General features: G+C 52.1%; 5 protein-coding genes across 5 annotated transcripts; all 5 read right to left on the bottom strand.

The window, feature by feature from the left end:
* Positions 1-47: 47 nt before the first annotated feature.
* On the bottom strand, positions 48-784 carry LTS14_001924 (uncharacterized protein; the record flags this gene model as incomplete). The annotated part of the gene is made up of 2 exons (XM_064834632.1): positions 48-455; positions 506-784. 2 exons carry the CDS (start codon positions 782-784, stop codon positions 48-50), a joined length of 687 nt encoding a protein of 228 aa, XP_064697503.1.
* Positions 785-1885: 1101 nt separating this feature from the next.
* LTS14_001923 (uncharacterized protein) lies at positions 1886-3926 on the bottom strand (the record flags this gene model as incomplete). The annotated part of the gene is made up of 2 exons (XM_064834631.1): positions 1886-3748; positions 3798-3926. 2 exons carry the CDS (start codon positions 3924-3926, stop codon positions 1886-1888), a joined length of 1992 nt encoding a protein of 663 aa, XP_064697502.1.
* A 3430-nt stretch (positions 3927-7356) lies between these two features.
* Positions 7357-8521, bottom strand: LTS14_001922 (uncharacterized protein; the record flags this gene model as incomplete). Its single annotated transcript, XM_064834630.1, has 3 exons — positions 7357-7865; positions 7980-8411; positions 8464-8521. The coding sequence occupies 3 exons, from the start codon at positions 8519-8521 to the stop codon at positions 7357-7359; spliced, it is 999 nt and encodes a 332-aa protein (XP_064697501.1).
* Positions 8522-8898: 377 nt separating this feature from the next.
* On the bottom strand, positions 8899-10562 carry LTS14_001921 (uncharacterized protein; the record flags this gene model as incomplete). The annotated part of the gene is made up of 2 exons (XM_064834629.1): positions 8899-9935; positions 9989-10562. 2 exons carry the CDS (start codon positions 10560-10562, stop codon positions 8899-8901), a joined length of 1611 nt encoding a protein of 536 aa, XP_064697500.1.
* A 511-nt stretch (positions 10563-11073) lies between these two features.
* Positions 11074-16323, bottom strand: LTS14_001920 (uncharacterized protein; the record flags this gene model as incomplete). The annotated part of the gene is made up of 2 exons (XM_064834628.1): positions 11074-14461; positions 15293-16323. 2 exons carry the CDS (start codon positions 16321-16323, stop codon positions 11074-11076), a joined length of 4419 nt encoding a protein of 1472 aa, XP_064697499.1.
* Between the last annotated feature and the right edge of the window lie 67 nt (positions 16324-16390).

Genomic DNA, 16390 nt, shown 5'->3' with positions numbered 1-16390 from the left:
CGTATTGAATTTTCCTGGTGAGTAGCGCTTTCCGCGTACAGGTACGGTCAAGCGGGTATCTCTACCATCAGCTCCCATGTCCCTTTCACCTGCTCTGCAGTGCGGACGATTGTCTTAGCGATGTTGTCGGGATTGCAGCTTGGGGTGTCCGGGCTTACGACTCCCAGGATCTTGAAGAGCGCAAAGTGGATGTCTCCGCCAAATAAAGCATGGAGATTTTGAACCATGTTCTGTTGGCTGGCCTTGACGGCGCTCAACGAGAGCAGGAACGGCAATGGGCTCTCCACAAGAAATGTGTTGGTGACAAGGAAAGCCGGCTCATGGTGGCCAGACTTCTGGAGAAGAGGGATGCCCCATTGTGCGGTCACATACAGACCCGAGTTGGTTATGCGGAAGTCTTCCTCGAGCTCGTCGACAGAAGTGCTGAGAACTTCCGTGGGGTTGATCCGAGCGGCCTGCTGAACGATCAGCGACATCAAAAGACCTGGGTCTAAGGCGGACTTACGTTGTAGAATATCGTACCTACGGGACCAAGCTGCTCGATTTGGGCCAGGGTCTTGCGCAGTTGAGCGATATTGCCTAGATCGGTCGGGTATGCGGTGACCTCGACATTGCCGCCACCTGCAGCCTTCACCTCTTCAGCCTCCTGGGCAAGGCGTTCGGGATTGCGCGAGACCATAGCAATCTTGGCAAAGGCGCGGTTCTTCGAAAAAAGCTTCGCTGTGGCGAGACCAATCCCCGGGCCAGATCCGAGGACGACGAGCACGTTTCCAAGTGAAGACATGATGAGAATGTGGATGCGGAGCGGTGACGCGTCTCAATCGCTGTGGTATGGATGTGATCGAATGATAGCTTGCTTCGATGGTAGTTGTGGTGAATGTTCAATATATAGCATTCGACGTCGCTACATCGCTCCATTGAGGTCTGGAGGTAATAACAAGAGTATTAGCAACGTATGTCACAGAGTGGCATCGTCTACACCACTCTCCGTCAGGATTTATCAGCCAGAGCCTTGCATTGGTCCAGGTAATGGCTCCCGATCGAGACGATGACCCATTGGCCTTGGCGAGACCTCGATCAGAAATCATGAGTCTGATTTCCGCATGCGGCGCATCCTGTGTCAGGCCCGGATGGAGGCCGTGGAGGATGAATGATTGATAACAAGTGATATGCTGATGCTCGCCCAGATGCTACAGAATGGGTTAGCGTCGCTGAGTAACACTGCGAGCCTGCGAGCCTGCGAGCGTCAGTGATTTGGCAAGGCACCGCGTCTCTCTCTTGCTTAGCAGAACATGGATGATGAGGGAGTGAAGCGCTGAACATCGGAATCATAGGTCATCTTCAGCCGTTACACTCTTGACTGTGTCTGCCATTCTGCAACCATTGCAAGATGATCGTACCCGGGATGAAGTCTTCATGCTCCACGGCTTCGCCGTCGAACGTCACACCATCAACATCAACATAGGCATCTTCCGATCAGGGCATGAGCTGTCTCCTCCCGCCGCACAACATAAGGACAAGCACCGCCCAGAAAAAGACAGATCTCGTCGCCAATCCTCGCAGAACCCGGCACCAAGCCAAGCCTGCCTTTCTCTGTCACACAAATGGCTCGAGCATTCATTATCTCCGCTATGAGCTGCCCAATATTGGAATTGCTCTTCGTCTTTGGACCAGCATTGCCAGACTCGTGCCACGCATCGTTGTGGCCTATGAAGTCGAATTGCTACACACCAGGCCGTTGCAATGCTCCTACGATGGCTTTGTACTGTGCCAAGCGATCAATATTGCGACCCCATAACGCAGCGTCGACAACCAGCACACGCACGTAATGCTCGAGATCGTGCTGGTCAGAGCGCTCTAGTAGCTCACGATTGAATTTGTCCCATCAAAGAAGGTCTCGACGCCATGGCTCCCAGCCAGTGAAGTCGAGCTGCATTCCAACCGCAAGTATTCTGTCTATAATGCCACCTTCAACTTCGAGTGTCCGATTGTCCGTGTCTAGAATGGAAATACCAGGTTCGGAGTTACCAGCTGCAGAGAAAGGAGGATCGTAGTAGCCGGCATTGTTCAGAGAGAATGGGACGATCTCTCGATCGAAGGTCCAGTCAGGCGTCCAAGACGGCAGGTCTGATAGGCTCTGGCGAAGACCACCGGCCGCTTCAAGCATGGCCATACCATGTCCCTTATGCACCATAAAGTTGGCATAATCATGATAGACCTGCTGTACGGACAAGGCGTAGTTTGGAGCGGGTGCGCGACCTGCACAATCAGACAGTCCCAGCACACTATAGATCTTGTCTCGTGGATTGGCAGCCAATGTGTACCTGCAATCGCGTAGTAGTTGATGGAGAGGTATCTTAGCACCATTCTTGAGACGTTCCTGGAAATCTTGCATGCGTCCTAGAAGCCTTTGTGCGAACTCTTGGGTCAGCTCGGTCCTCCAAGCCTCCACGTGAGCTGGATCGTCGGCATCGACTGCACCTGATAAGTTGACGGGCTTGATATATGTGGTTCCCATGATAGCAGCGAGAAAGCCGATAGCAGCAGGAAGGGCATTCCAGGAGAGAGCCATGCCTCTCATCATAGCCTCGGTATTGTCGTTAGCAGCAGCTTCCTGAACGATCCAAGCACGGCGGAACCATGGCCGCTGGAGCAGTCGATAGCAAGCCTGCCAGATCGCATGAGACGGAGGCGGAGAGCCACATTGTTTGAGGCTTCGATCGCCTTCGTCGCCGAGGCTCCAAAGACCTTCTCCTTGTGCCATCAGCTCTCTGCCTAGAGACATGAGTTGCCCGGATCGAACAATCTTGATCAAGAATTCGCCTACGCGGTCAAGCTCGCTGCTAACGCCAGTCTCTTCGCCAAGAAAGATGCTAACCTTCTCTGCACGTTTGTAGATGTCCAGCATCATGGGTATCTGAGCACTTTTCTCTCGTAAGTTCTTTTGGTCGATGCAGAGGCCGTCGATCCAGAGGAAAGTCTCTTTGTGCTGCCTGAGTCGTACCAGTGCGTGAGCCAGATTGGCCGTGATGGCATGCTTCTCGCCATTGAGGATGATAGTGCGGTCGAAGATTGGCTCACCCCATGTATAAGACAAAGCAGTATATGGAGGTGCATCCTCCAGTCTTACTGGCACTAATTTGCCTACTAATTTCTCGCAGCCATCTCTAACATTCATCAAGGGCTGAAGATGCAGGATCCCGATCTCGCTCGTGGAATCTGCGAAAGGCTCGTATATAAATCTCGACTCTACGCTTGTGTAGTCATCGATGCTTTTATGTGTGTCTCTGAGCTCTGTTGCGACGCCAACAACGTTTGGCTTCACAGGACGATGCTCCGGAAAGAGGTCGAGAGCTGCTGCTAGTATACGTGAAGACAGCCATTGGTTCTGGCGTTCATACTCCGTATCGATCGATCGATCTATGCACAGGCGTGGCGTGAAGCAGAGATACCCTTTGTTGACCTCAGCCTGCGAAACATACTCACGCAAGTAGGCTTGACTGGGACGGAAGGGTACACTGGCGGGTTCCTGACCGCCTTGTTGTACTGGTTTCTTTGCTTGCAGCAGATCCAGGTCCACGCCTTGTCCGTAAAGATGTCGAAACCACAATAGCTGATCGTGGAGGCGACGTGTGATGTGGTACCCACCATCATCGATGATTACTGTGTGGTCCGCTTTACTACTTGATTCATCGTCCCAGTCTGTGTTCAGATAGGCAAATCTGGGCTGGTCCTCCAGGCGGACTACCTGCTCTTTGTCAATGGCCGGGCATGCTACTGTGCTGGCCTTGACCTACAACATATTCGCACCACAACACATCGTAAGGTGACTCTGCTGGTAGAAATTTGAGCAGCCGAAACTCTGAGGTGGATGTATCGACAGGGGGAAGTTGGAGTCGTGGCGAACCTGAGTTTGTCTGGCCCATGATGGTGAATTATTAGCTCCCATGTACATCAGGGGCGTCGGTGATTTCTGTAAATGACGACGACACCCCTCTCATATGCATACGTGGCAATGCGGCAGGGTATCGATGTGTCTACATCCATGTCGCGAAAGTAGGCCAAGATACGCGAGTATCGAAGCTGAGCGTGCATCCTGCCGGTGCTATGAAGACGGCGGCCAACACGCCACGGTGTACCACTCGTTATAGGAACACGCGCTACGTGGCGATTGCACGCGCAGTGGCCTGACCGTGTCATGCCATGAGTCCAAGTTATAGTCTGTTGACGTCAAAGAATGTAGTGGCACTATGTCGATGGCTCTGGGATTATCGTAAGAATTTTGAAAGGTGTGGACCCTACGTAAGAGGTATTCCTGCCGCTCCAATGACAGTCAAGACTCTCCCGAACTCAGTAGCATAAAACGACGACGATCCACCAGCCATGGAACGCAGCGCACATTCGCAAGAGTATCATTAGGCTTGCTTTAATACTATTGTTTAACGTTGGTCTAGTCTGGGTGGCACAATGTTATTTGTTGTGGCAGGCTCCATACCGTTACCAGCTACATGGCTGGCATTGATCGAAGCGTCTTTGCAAGGAACCCTTCAACGTCGTATCGACTGGGATTGAGGTATGTAAACACTCTACCCGCGAGGAAAGAATGTCCTGCAGCAGTGGGTGATGCATCATCGTAGCGTACAATCGCTGAGATGCGTAAATCTTTACCATCTTTGCAGCCAGTAAATAGTGCCTCAATCGCCGTCCGCTCAACGCAGGTCGTGCATGCGTTTTTTGGCAAGCTTTTTACTCTGACGAGAAAGCTTGGAGTCCATAATAACGACAGATCTAGCTTGCTGCGAACGATTCCGCCGTTTTGAGTTTACCCAGAGTGGCAGGATCGCAATGCTCTTCGCCTTCGTCGGCCTTCGCCCCGTATGGAAGTGGGTATCCTTAGTATTGCGTTCGTAACGAGACAATGACAACATGCGAGCCGCTCTATGTCACGGTCATGGCCGGTCTGGATTGTTTTCGCTCCTGGGAGTGTCGTCCAAACGGCGCCTTCCTGGGATAGCATCACCATATCCCGAAGATGGGCGTGCTGTGAGGTGCGATCCATGATATGAGCAGCAGCGGAGCATTGCTAGAACAAGATCGAAGGCTAATATGTTCAATTATTGGCACCGAAGTCTGATCAAGAGTTGATCAGTGGTTGAGGGGCTTCGGCTGACTTTTTGGGTCAACAGTGCCAGACCTTGATTGTCAGCTCCGGCCATCCAGTTCCTGTAACTCACGTTCAGCACTTGCTTCTATCGGCCGTGACTCCATGAATGGCTTGGACTGCGGGTCGTAGCTTGTATGGTGGTACTCTTTCTTAGGAGTCATCGGTGTCCAACTGGCATAGTCTCTCGCCGGTGCTTCTTGTCGTAGTTTCTTGCGCTGCCGAAAGATGATGAAGATGGCACCGTATAGAGCTAACAGGAGCGGGAGACCCGTTCCGACAGCTGCGCCGGCGATATCGCCAGTGGTGTACTGTCGACCATTGTTTGTCCCTCCACCATCTTTCGGGTCTGCCGTGATTGTTACGGTCTGAGTCGACAGGCTACTACTTGTGCTAGCTTTTGTCTGGCTGCTGGCAGAAGCAGCAAAGGTCAAGGTACTGAGTGGAGAGATCTTCACGGGCGCCGCTCCTTGGCCGTCGACTATGACGTTTCCAAGAATGAAGCTCGTCCCTCCAGAGATAGGAAACAGATTTGCCTCGTTACAGGAGCGGTTGTTGTCAAAGCCACATGCGAATTGGAAACCGCCGCATGGCTGAACACCAACCCCAGACCCACTAGCGACTATGCGTTGATCAGCCTGAGCAACATCATCCCAGGCATATGTCGTTTCTCATACCGTGCGAGCAGTATGGTGTGCACGATGAGCCCCACTCTCTATCTGTGCAGCTCCCTCGTGAAAGATACCCTGCAGCAAAACACAAGCCGTTGTCTAAGCATTGTGCTGTAGGAGCGCAGCACGCTGAGTTCTCCGCAGTAGAGTTACACGGCGTGTCTTCTGGCGACAGGGTCAGGCCGTCAGGAAAGTAGCATTGTCCGGAACTCGTCATCGTATTGATTCTCACGCAGTAGTGACCACCCGGCTAGTTGTCAAGAAGAGATGCGCGAGGGAGGGAGGGATATATCCGCCGCAGGCGGCCAGCCTTGGCCCCCAAGTATTAGACTTCAGCCTTGTTCAGCCATGCAGATGTACCAGCCTCGTCTCTGCATTGTGGAAGTCTTCGTCATCTCAACGTGGCTCCTGGTTGGCTAGGAGCAGCATAAAAGCAATCTCAGTAGATCGGGATGCTGGTGATGCTAACATCACAATCTATGAAGCACCAACGATTTGACGAGGTGTGTATTCCAAAGGACTGATGGGATGCTGTCCACCTTTATTAGCGCCTCGCTTTGCATCTGATGACTTCTTGGCAAAATCATTCGTTAACGAGCGTAGGCGCATGATCAACATGTCTGATGTTATGTGGGAATATAGCTTGCACGGCCGAGAGAGAAGACGAAGGGGCGCTGTGTCCGTGTCTAGAATAAAAAATTATGGTTTACGATCTGGCGATAAACGGATTACTGATCAAACTACGGACGAAAGAAACAGTCTATCGAGAGCACTACCATGGAGCCTACAAGTCATTTCATGGGGCGATCATCCCTCGAGATCCGCAACAACAACACCACGACAGCAATGTTCTACAAGGCCATCATACAGTACGCGCAAGCGCTACGAAATCTGGAGCACTGGCTAGATATTGCTCAACAACATGCCGACGCTAAACAAACTGATATGACCGCCCTGCTAGAAGCTCGGCTCGCACCCGATCAGGCAAACCTCATCTATCTAATCGACAAGCGCATGTGATTATGCCAAGGAAGCAGCGGCACTACTAGCTGGGCGCATTCCACCGAAGCATGCCGATACAGAGGAAACGGTAGCAGAAGTACTGGAGCGCATTACGGAGACGGTGGCATATATCGAGACTGTACAGGAGTCCGACTACGATGGTGCGGCGAAACGCCCCATCAGGGTTTCCTGGAGCCCGCCGGATGCCGTGACCTATGGCGAAGACTATTTGGTTCAGGTCTCCATTCCAAATGTATACTTCCATCTCATGGTTGCGTATGTATCTTGAGACACAATGGCGTGGATCTTGGTAAGATGGATTACTGTGGCCCGATCCGGTGGGTGTCCAAGACATGATGCCGTGAATCTGTCCCGCCGTGGACTGCGAGCAACGTTACGAGTATCGGGCAGCGCGAGATCGTTGAGAGAGCCTGCGTACTTCAGGGCTTCTTCACAAGATACGAGACCACGTGACACTATTGTCGGGGCTCGACAATAATGTTTTCCTTAGTATGCTATGCCTCAAGACATATGAGCAGTCGATGCCTTTTCGATCGCCTGCTGCACCGCTCTTAGATCCTCAGCGCCCTTCAGAACGGGCTTAGCCTGCCCATTGTAGCCCACTAAGCGCATCCATTCTTCCAAAGACTTGATGCGCTTCGGATGTATCCTATCCAGCAACGCAAAATCTCTGTTCTCACAGAAGCCTTCGCCCCAGTATCGCCACCACGGTCCGAAATTCTCCCGCCAAGTCATGGTAGATTCGTCGCGCGGCGCATCTGGACCTGCCGCCCAATTGGCTGGAGCGTCGGGGTATGGCTCAGCAGCTAGTAGATATTGCTCAAGAGGCACGTATTCGTGTACAGCCTTCTTTCCCGTGACCTTGGTGAAGACCCCTGCAATCTCTTCAAAGGTCACTGCGTCAGTTGCTACCTTCAGTTGCAGACCGGTCGACTCGCTGGGGTTCTCAAACATCCACAACGAGTATGCGCCTACATCTTCCACCGCTATGAGTGGGATCTTGCCGCGTTCTACGAGATGTCAGCAACAACAATTCTTGGGCGGCTCTCATATAAGACTCGACATACTGGCTGGATTCTGCCAAACGAAAGACCCATCTCCATGCTCCTTCGGTACGAACATACCATCGAAGAGCATGTCCATGTATGGGCCTGTAGTCAGCACAGAAACCTTCATCCCATCATGCTTGTGGGATAGAATGAGATCAGCAACTCTTCCTTTTGCGTCGTTATGGCCCCAATGAAAATTTGCGTCCCAGTCTGCGTCCTTGACAGCATAATCTGTTCCAGCATAAATGTAATGCTGCACTCCTTCGTGACGAGCTATCTCATATGCCCGGATCCCATAGAAAAGCTCGTTCTTCTCGCCGAGTGTAAAGCCGTCGGTGTTGACCCAGGCGCCCCATACTCCTTTGAAAGCTTTATGGAGGTCCTTCTGGTTGTCCTGAGATCCTTGGATTAGAGTGACGTTGGAAAGCTTGGAGATCTCTCGTGCTCGTTTCGATCCAAGGTTGCGTGTCAGAACACGAGCTGTGTAGCGCCCACTTTGCGAAAGTGCTGAGTATATGGTAGCCCTTTGGTATACCTCTGATGATGGACAGTGACCTACCCTTGACCACCGGCAGGCCTTGAGCCCCCGTGCCGCCAATGACGAGAACTTCCCTCATGACGCCGAATTCTGCAAGGATCAAGTTGCTGTTGCAGATCTACTTTGGTAGAAAGGAACATATATATACATAGCCAGGAGCTCGAACCGTGGCGTGGTGATTAGTGATCACGGAGGGTTAGGGGCAAAATTGATTTATGATCTGACGTCAAAGTTCACGTATGGTTTTCGTGCTCGGAACATCTTGACATAGCAGCCAATGTTCTGCTGCAGACCATCATGGAAACAGAAATTCCGAGCGGCTATGGTGACTGTCCATTCGCCAGCTTCAAACACCAGGATCATAGGATGTTGGGCGTCATATCAGGAGAGCTGAGTAGTACACAGATGCACCGAGCGATGGAGGGAGTCTATATTGCTCATCATGATATCGGACCACTACACTAGGTCAATACTGAGACTCTTCAACGTCACCCACCCACCAAGAGACTTTCTTGCGTAATTGAACACCGCGAATCGATAACCCTGGAAGAACTGCCAGTCGGTCGCTAGCTTGAAGCGATCACCAAAAGAGGTGAAGCTCTTTCCATCCACGCTATACGCAAAAGATGTCTCGAGGCTGCCAGTCGGTGGGGATCGGAAGTCTCCCGTCGTCTGTAGCCAGATGCAGCTCGTGTGTTGAGGAAGCTTATGCGTAGCATCTTCTACGCCCTTGTTAATCGTGGCCCAATTGTCCGTGCCATTCATGGTAAGATTTGTATGCATGGCGAGTGTCAGGCGAGAACCATCTTTCTTTACGCCAATCCATGCCGATACATCACGAAACATGCTGAGACCTGTACGATCGCCATCTTGCATGCTAGAGATGTCGAGCTCGATGGTGGCCTGGGACTGGGGACCAATGATCCGATGGGTCAATGTGTTCTTGGCCTGGTACAGGTCATCTGTGACGGAGGCCGTTTCCAGACAGACACCGTCTTCGTGGAGCGACCATTTGCTGTTGTCTGGGTTGTGATTCCACTGATATTCAGGCGCAAGGCCTTCACCGAAAGCGCTTTGGAAAGCTCTAGGCCCAGTCTGGATGGTATCCTCCGATTTCGATGGGCTCTGCACCGGTACAGGTACTGTCTCGGGCCACGTGTTATTAGCAGCGAGCTCTAGCTTCGGGAAGCCATCGTCCCCCCATGTGAAAGGCGCAATGACAGGCACACGGCCGCAGGAGTCTCCGCAAACATCCACGAATGACATGTAGTACCAGTCTCCATCTGGTGTATCGACGATGCCACCTTGGTGAGGTACATCTCCACCTGCTAGTCCAGAAGGCGACTTGGTCTCGTTCAGCATCACACCAAATTCGTATGGCCCGAACGGATTGTCTGACTTGAGCACATATTCGCCGACGACCGGCTCCACCGTCAGGATGTAGTAGTTGTCTTTACGCTTGTACATTCTCGAGCCTTCGATATAGGCCGTGTCTGCGACGGGTCAGTGCACATTCACTTTGCGATAGACGCACATCATGACCTACAGTTAAACACTACCTGATCCTTTGCGATGTCGAGGCCATCTGGTGTGAGTTGTGCAACACTCAGGTTGGTCGATCCGTGAGAGACGTACATCGTATCGTCATCATCGATCAAAAGGCCGCAATCGTACAAGCATTGTCCGACAACATTGCGTTGTTCCCATGGGCCCGTGGGGTTCTCGGCGGTGTAGAAGTAGGTGCTATTGAAGTCGACGCAACCGATCCAGTACCACAAGCCGTTGCTCTGCCGATATCTAATCGCGCTTGCCCACACGCCACGCGCGTATGCCCGCATGCCATCATCAAGGCTGTATGCCGGACTTCCGAAGTCGAGAGACGGAACAGAATTACCCACGTATTCCCAGTCTGCCAGATTGTATGACCTAAGCAGGGGGGCACCAGGGGAGAAGTGCATACTAGATGCTGAGTAATAGAAGGTATCGTTGACTCGGAAAGGATCCAAGTCGGCCAAGTCCTGATATAGTACAGGGTTGTTGATGACCAAAGGTGCTCGCGGGAACGGGTTGGCCATGCCAACGCTGAGAAGCGCTGGCAACAATACAAGCATGGCAGCCATGGGGTTAGATCTTCTGTAGGCTTGAATATGGCTTGACCAGCGAGGACATCGAACGCCTTAAGTAACTATGTCTCGTGTGGAATACAGCAAGCTTTCAGTCAGAAAGGTAGCAGGTCCGGGAAAGATCTCCACTCCTGCACTCCTCACGAATAAAGTCTATCATGATGTTATTCCACCAACGGGAGAGCAACAGTTTTGTATTGTGTCAGTGGGGTGCTGTAGATCCTCTCATGGAAATATACTGGAAGGGTGCCAAGATTTGATAGCCGCGGCCGGCTCCACATTGGGGTATATTAGGCTATTATCTGAATTGCAATAACGAGCATAGCAGAAACGTCACTTCCTGATTTTTGGGGACGTCTTATAAGGCTCAGCTCTCCGACTGCAAGGTGCCAAGCAGTTTCGTGCCTGTGCTAACAGAGCTACTCCAGGCTCGATGCGTGGCTCTAGATGATTGCGAGAAGCCATGTGTAATAGTGATAGTGGATCCAGCATGGGATGACCTCCGGACTCAGGTATTGTTCGCCGCGGCCATGACTTTCTTCAGCTCCGCAAGCTTGACAGGTTTTGGCATAAATCTATCGATCCCGCTACTATAGGCTTCTTGTCGTGTCTCCGTTGACGCCAGTCCCGTCAAAGCAATGATAGTGGTAGGCGCGTACGGCAGACCATCCGCACGTCGCTTAGAAACAAGCTCGCGCTCGTGGGCACGAATACAACGAGTGCTTTCAAGCCCGTCCATGACCGGCATGCTGATATCCATGAGGACGTAGTCAAATACTGTCAGTGGGGTCGCAGTAGCCGCATGTTTGTCTTCCGCCAAATCAGGCATGGAGACGCTATGTTGCGGCCCTTGAACAGCAGTAGTCGTGACTGCTTGAAAGATCTCAAGAGCTTCAAGTCCGTTGCTTGCCGTCCGGTATTGATGCCCTTGCTTCTTCATGTACGTGACCAGAAGTCTGACATTGATGTCGTTGTCGTCAACGATCAATACACGCTTGGCATCAGCATGGAGCTTTTGTGCAACTGGATGAGCAAGAGGCGGTCGCTTCACCACATCCTCAACCCGAACGCCGGATATGGACGGAGGTGGCGTAGCGGCTATTGTCAAAGGCTCTTCTGTACTATACGCTGGACTAGCGAAAGAGAACATTGGCGAGCTGAACGCTCTACCCATGGTCACACTAGGCCAGGTCTCCTCGATAGGCCTCTTTGCTGACCGCTCGAGAGTCAGTCTGACTTCCACCACTGTGCCTTGACCCTGCTCACTTCGCACAGCAATCTTGCCACCCATCTCCGTAACGACCTGCTTGATGATCGAAAGTCCAAGACCTGTACCTGGTGCAAGATAGTCTTCTTGAGCAAAAGGGGTAAAGAGTTTGGTCTCCTGAAAGTCCCGACTTATACCACGTCCCGTGTCGCTGACGGTCAGCACGACCTCACCGAGCTCGTCTTCTATAAATGGCGATGTCCGTAACGAGACACGGACGTGGCCTTTGGCAGTATACTTTATAGCATTACCGAAGAGGTTCATGACTATACGGCGCCAAGCACCTGGCTGCGTACGGTAGAGCCAATCGGCAGACTCGGATTTGTCGATATCTATTATAATTTCAACAGTAGTGGCAGGAGCGCTCGAACTCGACAGAGCTAGCACAGCGCCAGGTCTGGACCGTATCGGCGGGATGGATATGTCTGGATTCGAGGCGCCGGAAGAGTCATCAGTCGGAGCAGCAGCCCGCACATATGCATTGCCAGCCCGGACGGTATGCACTACCTCTTCCGTAAGCGTGGCAAGGTCCACATCAGTCTCCAGGCCAACAGAAGAACGTCTCGTAGGTTCTTGACGAAGTGCGTCCATAGCTCCGCCACTCTTGGCATCCAGGCTGAGTCTGCTCAACTCTCCAGTCGACGACCGTAGCTTGCCATTGGGCGCCTTCGAAAAGTTGTTGATCTTCGTAAATTCAAGCAGATGATCGATAGTATCAAGCAGCGTCTTACCGCAGGTCTCCACGGTATACAAGAGTTCGGCTCGCATACTCGGGTCGTTCGTATCTTGTAGACACTCCACACCACCGAGAATGCCATGTAACGGACTGCGAAGTTCGTGTGAGATAGATGAGATGAAGTCCGACTTCGTGCGCTCCGCAATTTTAGCCTCAATGCGTGCCACCTCAGCCATGACAGAATCGGCGAAGGCAGCAAGATACGTTAGAGCTTGTTCCTGCGAGAATACTCGTTGCGAATTCTTGCTCCAGACGATGCCCCCTGCATAGTTCGATTTTCGGTTGATGTCGTAAAAGGGTACCAGCATCATAGACCGCACATCTGGTAGGATAGCGCGGATAGCTTTTACATCATTCCTATGGAGTCGTTTGTGCTTCCGTTCTTGTCTACCACGACTACGAGTGCGATACACCGGTGAGTCATCCTGAGCGTCAATGGTAGGTGAAGCCATCTCGTCAAAATTGAAGACTCGACCAAATGGGTGCCGCTTGAGCAATCTCCTCAACAATTTCTCCGTCATGTTCGTTAGATGCTCCGGCGGTTCATCCTTATGAAGATCAGACTTCCGGGGAGTGGCAAACCCCAGGATTCTGCAGCGCTTGGAGTAGTCCTCCTCCTCATATGGTTGTCGCTTATTTGTAGGTCTGTCGCTATCGTTTGAGCCGTTCTCAGAGTCCGAGGGTTCATCCGCGGTACTTTTGCTATCCAATGATAAGGTCGAATCCGTTTCGGATTCTAGATCAACCATACCCCCAAAAGTGCCAATCGATGCATCATACAAAACCACACCATCAACGTCCGTACATTCCCGAATAATACTGGCCGCTCGTGCGAAAGTATGCCGGATATCCAGACTCTGCAGCTGATGCTGTCTATTTGTAGTCTGGGACAGTTCGATCGAAAGATTAGTAGTGGACATGGTACGTTCGGCGCTCAGACGCGTAGGAGAATGTTCAGGTGTCGTGTTCTTCGGGTACTGCTCTACGAAATCCTGTGTCAGACTTGGATCCTTCGGAGTCACCCGCTTCGGTGCCTGACCGGTCTTCAAGAGGCCAGGTCGTTGTATGGCATACTGCTGTTCGTACCACTTGCTGCCAGTATAGCCGTGATCTAGCGACTCATCCGCCACTCGACGGCCACCCCATATGGAGCTCTCTCCCTCAACAAAACTACCCAATCCATGAATGACCAGCGCGTTTCTTCTAATCTCTTCCCTCGCCCTGACCATCTCAAGATGAACCATAACCGTAGTAGCCATGTCCTTCAGAAAAGCGATCTCGCTATGCGTCAGTCCCGCTTTCGGCTCATCGCCCATAACACAGTAAGATCCAAGCGCAAGCCCAGTTGGAGATCGAATAGGGACTGCCGCATAAAATCTCGTGTACGGTGTTCCGCACACGAAGGGCAAGTCCTGAAATCGTGGATCTGCCGACATATCCGGGAAGCAGTTGATCGCGACCTCCGTCAGATGCCCATCATCCGACTGCACGTACTCGGGTGGTAGACGGATGGTATACTGACAGAGGCCAGCATTGAGAGGGAACTCCGCGACGCCCCAGAGTAGGCTATCTTCGGGGATATCAGGCTCATCTGTCTGCAGAGACAGTGTCTTGGTCGCTTCAGCCAGTACATATTGCGTGTCTTGATCAAAGAATGATATCGCACACCGTCGTGCGCCTAGTCTCAAAGCACCAAGCTGAGCAAAAGCCGTGAGAGCGCGATCCTCCCCAGATAGCAGAACACCGTCTTTTCGACTCTTGTCACCGTTGGCGACAGCAGCCTTGAACGGCTCGTAGTAGCTATGGAACTCACTATCCCGTGCTCGATCCGTGGCGGCTTCGGGCACCTCACACCAGGAATTCAAAGGCGGTCCATCGTGGCCTGAATACTGGCTAGTTAGTTTAGCCAGCACAGGTTCGTCCATCAAGCAGGCTTCAGGAAGGCATTGGGCAATTCCATATACGTGTGATCAGGTCGTGGTCAGAGATACATGTTGTTGTCGGCATGCTTGCAGTCGGCCATTTCCACTATCTTGTTGAAGAAGTGGCGTCTACTTTTTCGGCCGTTCGAGCCTCGATCAAGTTTTAATGGAGGGGAGGAAACATACATGGCTTCTGATTGGCTGACAGCCACGTGCCTGCCCGGCAGAGTCCGAATGCGAAAAGTACGGTGGTACGACCAATTCGAGTATGGAATTCCTCTCTGGATCAGATGGCGCCCAACGACTCCTGTCTAAACAACTATATATCATAGGGAATGCAAATAACCAGATGGCGCTCGACGAACCTTCTCTGTACGACTATATATAATACAGAATGCAAATGACCTGTCCATACACAGCTATTACCTTTGCTGTAACGTGGACGGCTAGTGGTCCCATGACCTGAACCAATTCCTCGAGGATAATATCTGGATGGTGGACTGAAGGTCCCGCTCTAGCTCTCGGAATGCCTTCGATCACTGTATCGGCAGTCTACAGAAGTAGTTGCCTTGCCGAACTTGTGTCCGGAAGCTGCACGTAGCAACGCCGTTGTCTCTTATCGTCAATATGCGAGCAGTCGATATTCCCGAGCTGTACGAATCATTGGCCAAGACCTTACGAAATGGCAGCACTGTCCGTACGAGCTGGATGGTCGGCGAGCTGGACATTCAGATGCATGTGATCATTGCGAGCCTGCGGAGACCTCATGTCGTTACGATCTCAAAGTGTCTCTCAGACTCACGCAGCCTTTTCCCCACTCTTCTCTCCTTCCACTACACCACTTTCACCCTTCTGCTCCTCCTCAAGCATACCCCTCCGACTCTCCACCAAAATATAGAGATTCCTGCTCGCCGCCTCAAGGGTGTTCGTGATCTGCGCACCCATACCCGAGAGCATGCCAACCAGCTGCGCCCTCAAACCAGTCATTCCACCCTCAATACCACCGACCCACTTTGCACCGTCCATATCAAAGACTTTACCTTCCACTCTCGCGCCGAGCAACATCAGCTTCTGCAGCCCTTCCTGCACAGGCTTCTCAAAGTATGTCGGATTTGTCCTCCGCTTCGGTGCAGGAAACTTCGGTGCGGAGGGAGAGAGGATGGAAAGAGCGGCTTTCAGATGTTGTGGTGAGACATTTGGCAAAGTCAGGAGAGCGATAGGACCGGATAGTAGTGGTTCAAGCCCGTGCTTCAGCTCCTTGTCCAGACTCACAGCACGCCAGACTTGATCGGACAAGCCGTGTGTGAGAGCAGCTTCATCCTGTATCTCTGCTTGATGTGCACTCGTTGCTGCTGCTTCGAACTTGGGCTCCCAGAACTCGACGACCTTCAACGCTGAGGCGAAGATGCCCGTCTGCACAATCTGCAGCTTCGTACTGCTGCCCACGTACGTATGGTCGCCCGCCTTGGCCAACTCCTCGTCCACTTTCCGCAACGCCGAAGCCAGTTCTCGTCGAATGCCCGACCATTCTGTAGCTTTGAGATTGTTGTGCTGGAATAAGAGTATGAGTGGTGAAGATCGTAGTAATGACTGGTACTGCCGATGTAATTGTGATTTCCGGAACTCTGGCGGCTTATGTGATGGCGGTTGCGTGGGCGAGTATGTCTGGATAGGTGTGATGGCCGATGCTGCTGCGATGTTGTGCTCAATGGGTGCAGCGGGAGTGGTCGCGCTGGCTAGCGAAGCATGGCGGCATTGCCAGCATATGTATGGAGCTGACGGTCGATGAGCAGATGAAAGCCGTGAAGACGGTATACGTATCCGAGGAGGCATGATGTGGAATGTGTCTTGTGTTAGTGTTTGAGCGTGTGCTTCATCCTAGATCATCACCCTGCACCTG

The sequence above is a fragment of the Recurvomyces mirabilis genome (assembly GCF_035927965.1).
Source record: "Recurvomyces mirabilis strain CCFEE 5264 chromosome Unknown scaffold_4, whole genome shotgun sequence".
Taxonomy (NCBI): Eukaryota; Fungi; Ascomycota; class Dothideomycetes; order Mycosphaerellales; family Teratosphaeriaceae; genus Recurvomyces; species Recurvomyces mirabilis.
Note: the sequence above shows the minus strand (reverse complement) of the source record. Positions and strands in the feature narration are given on the sequence as shown.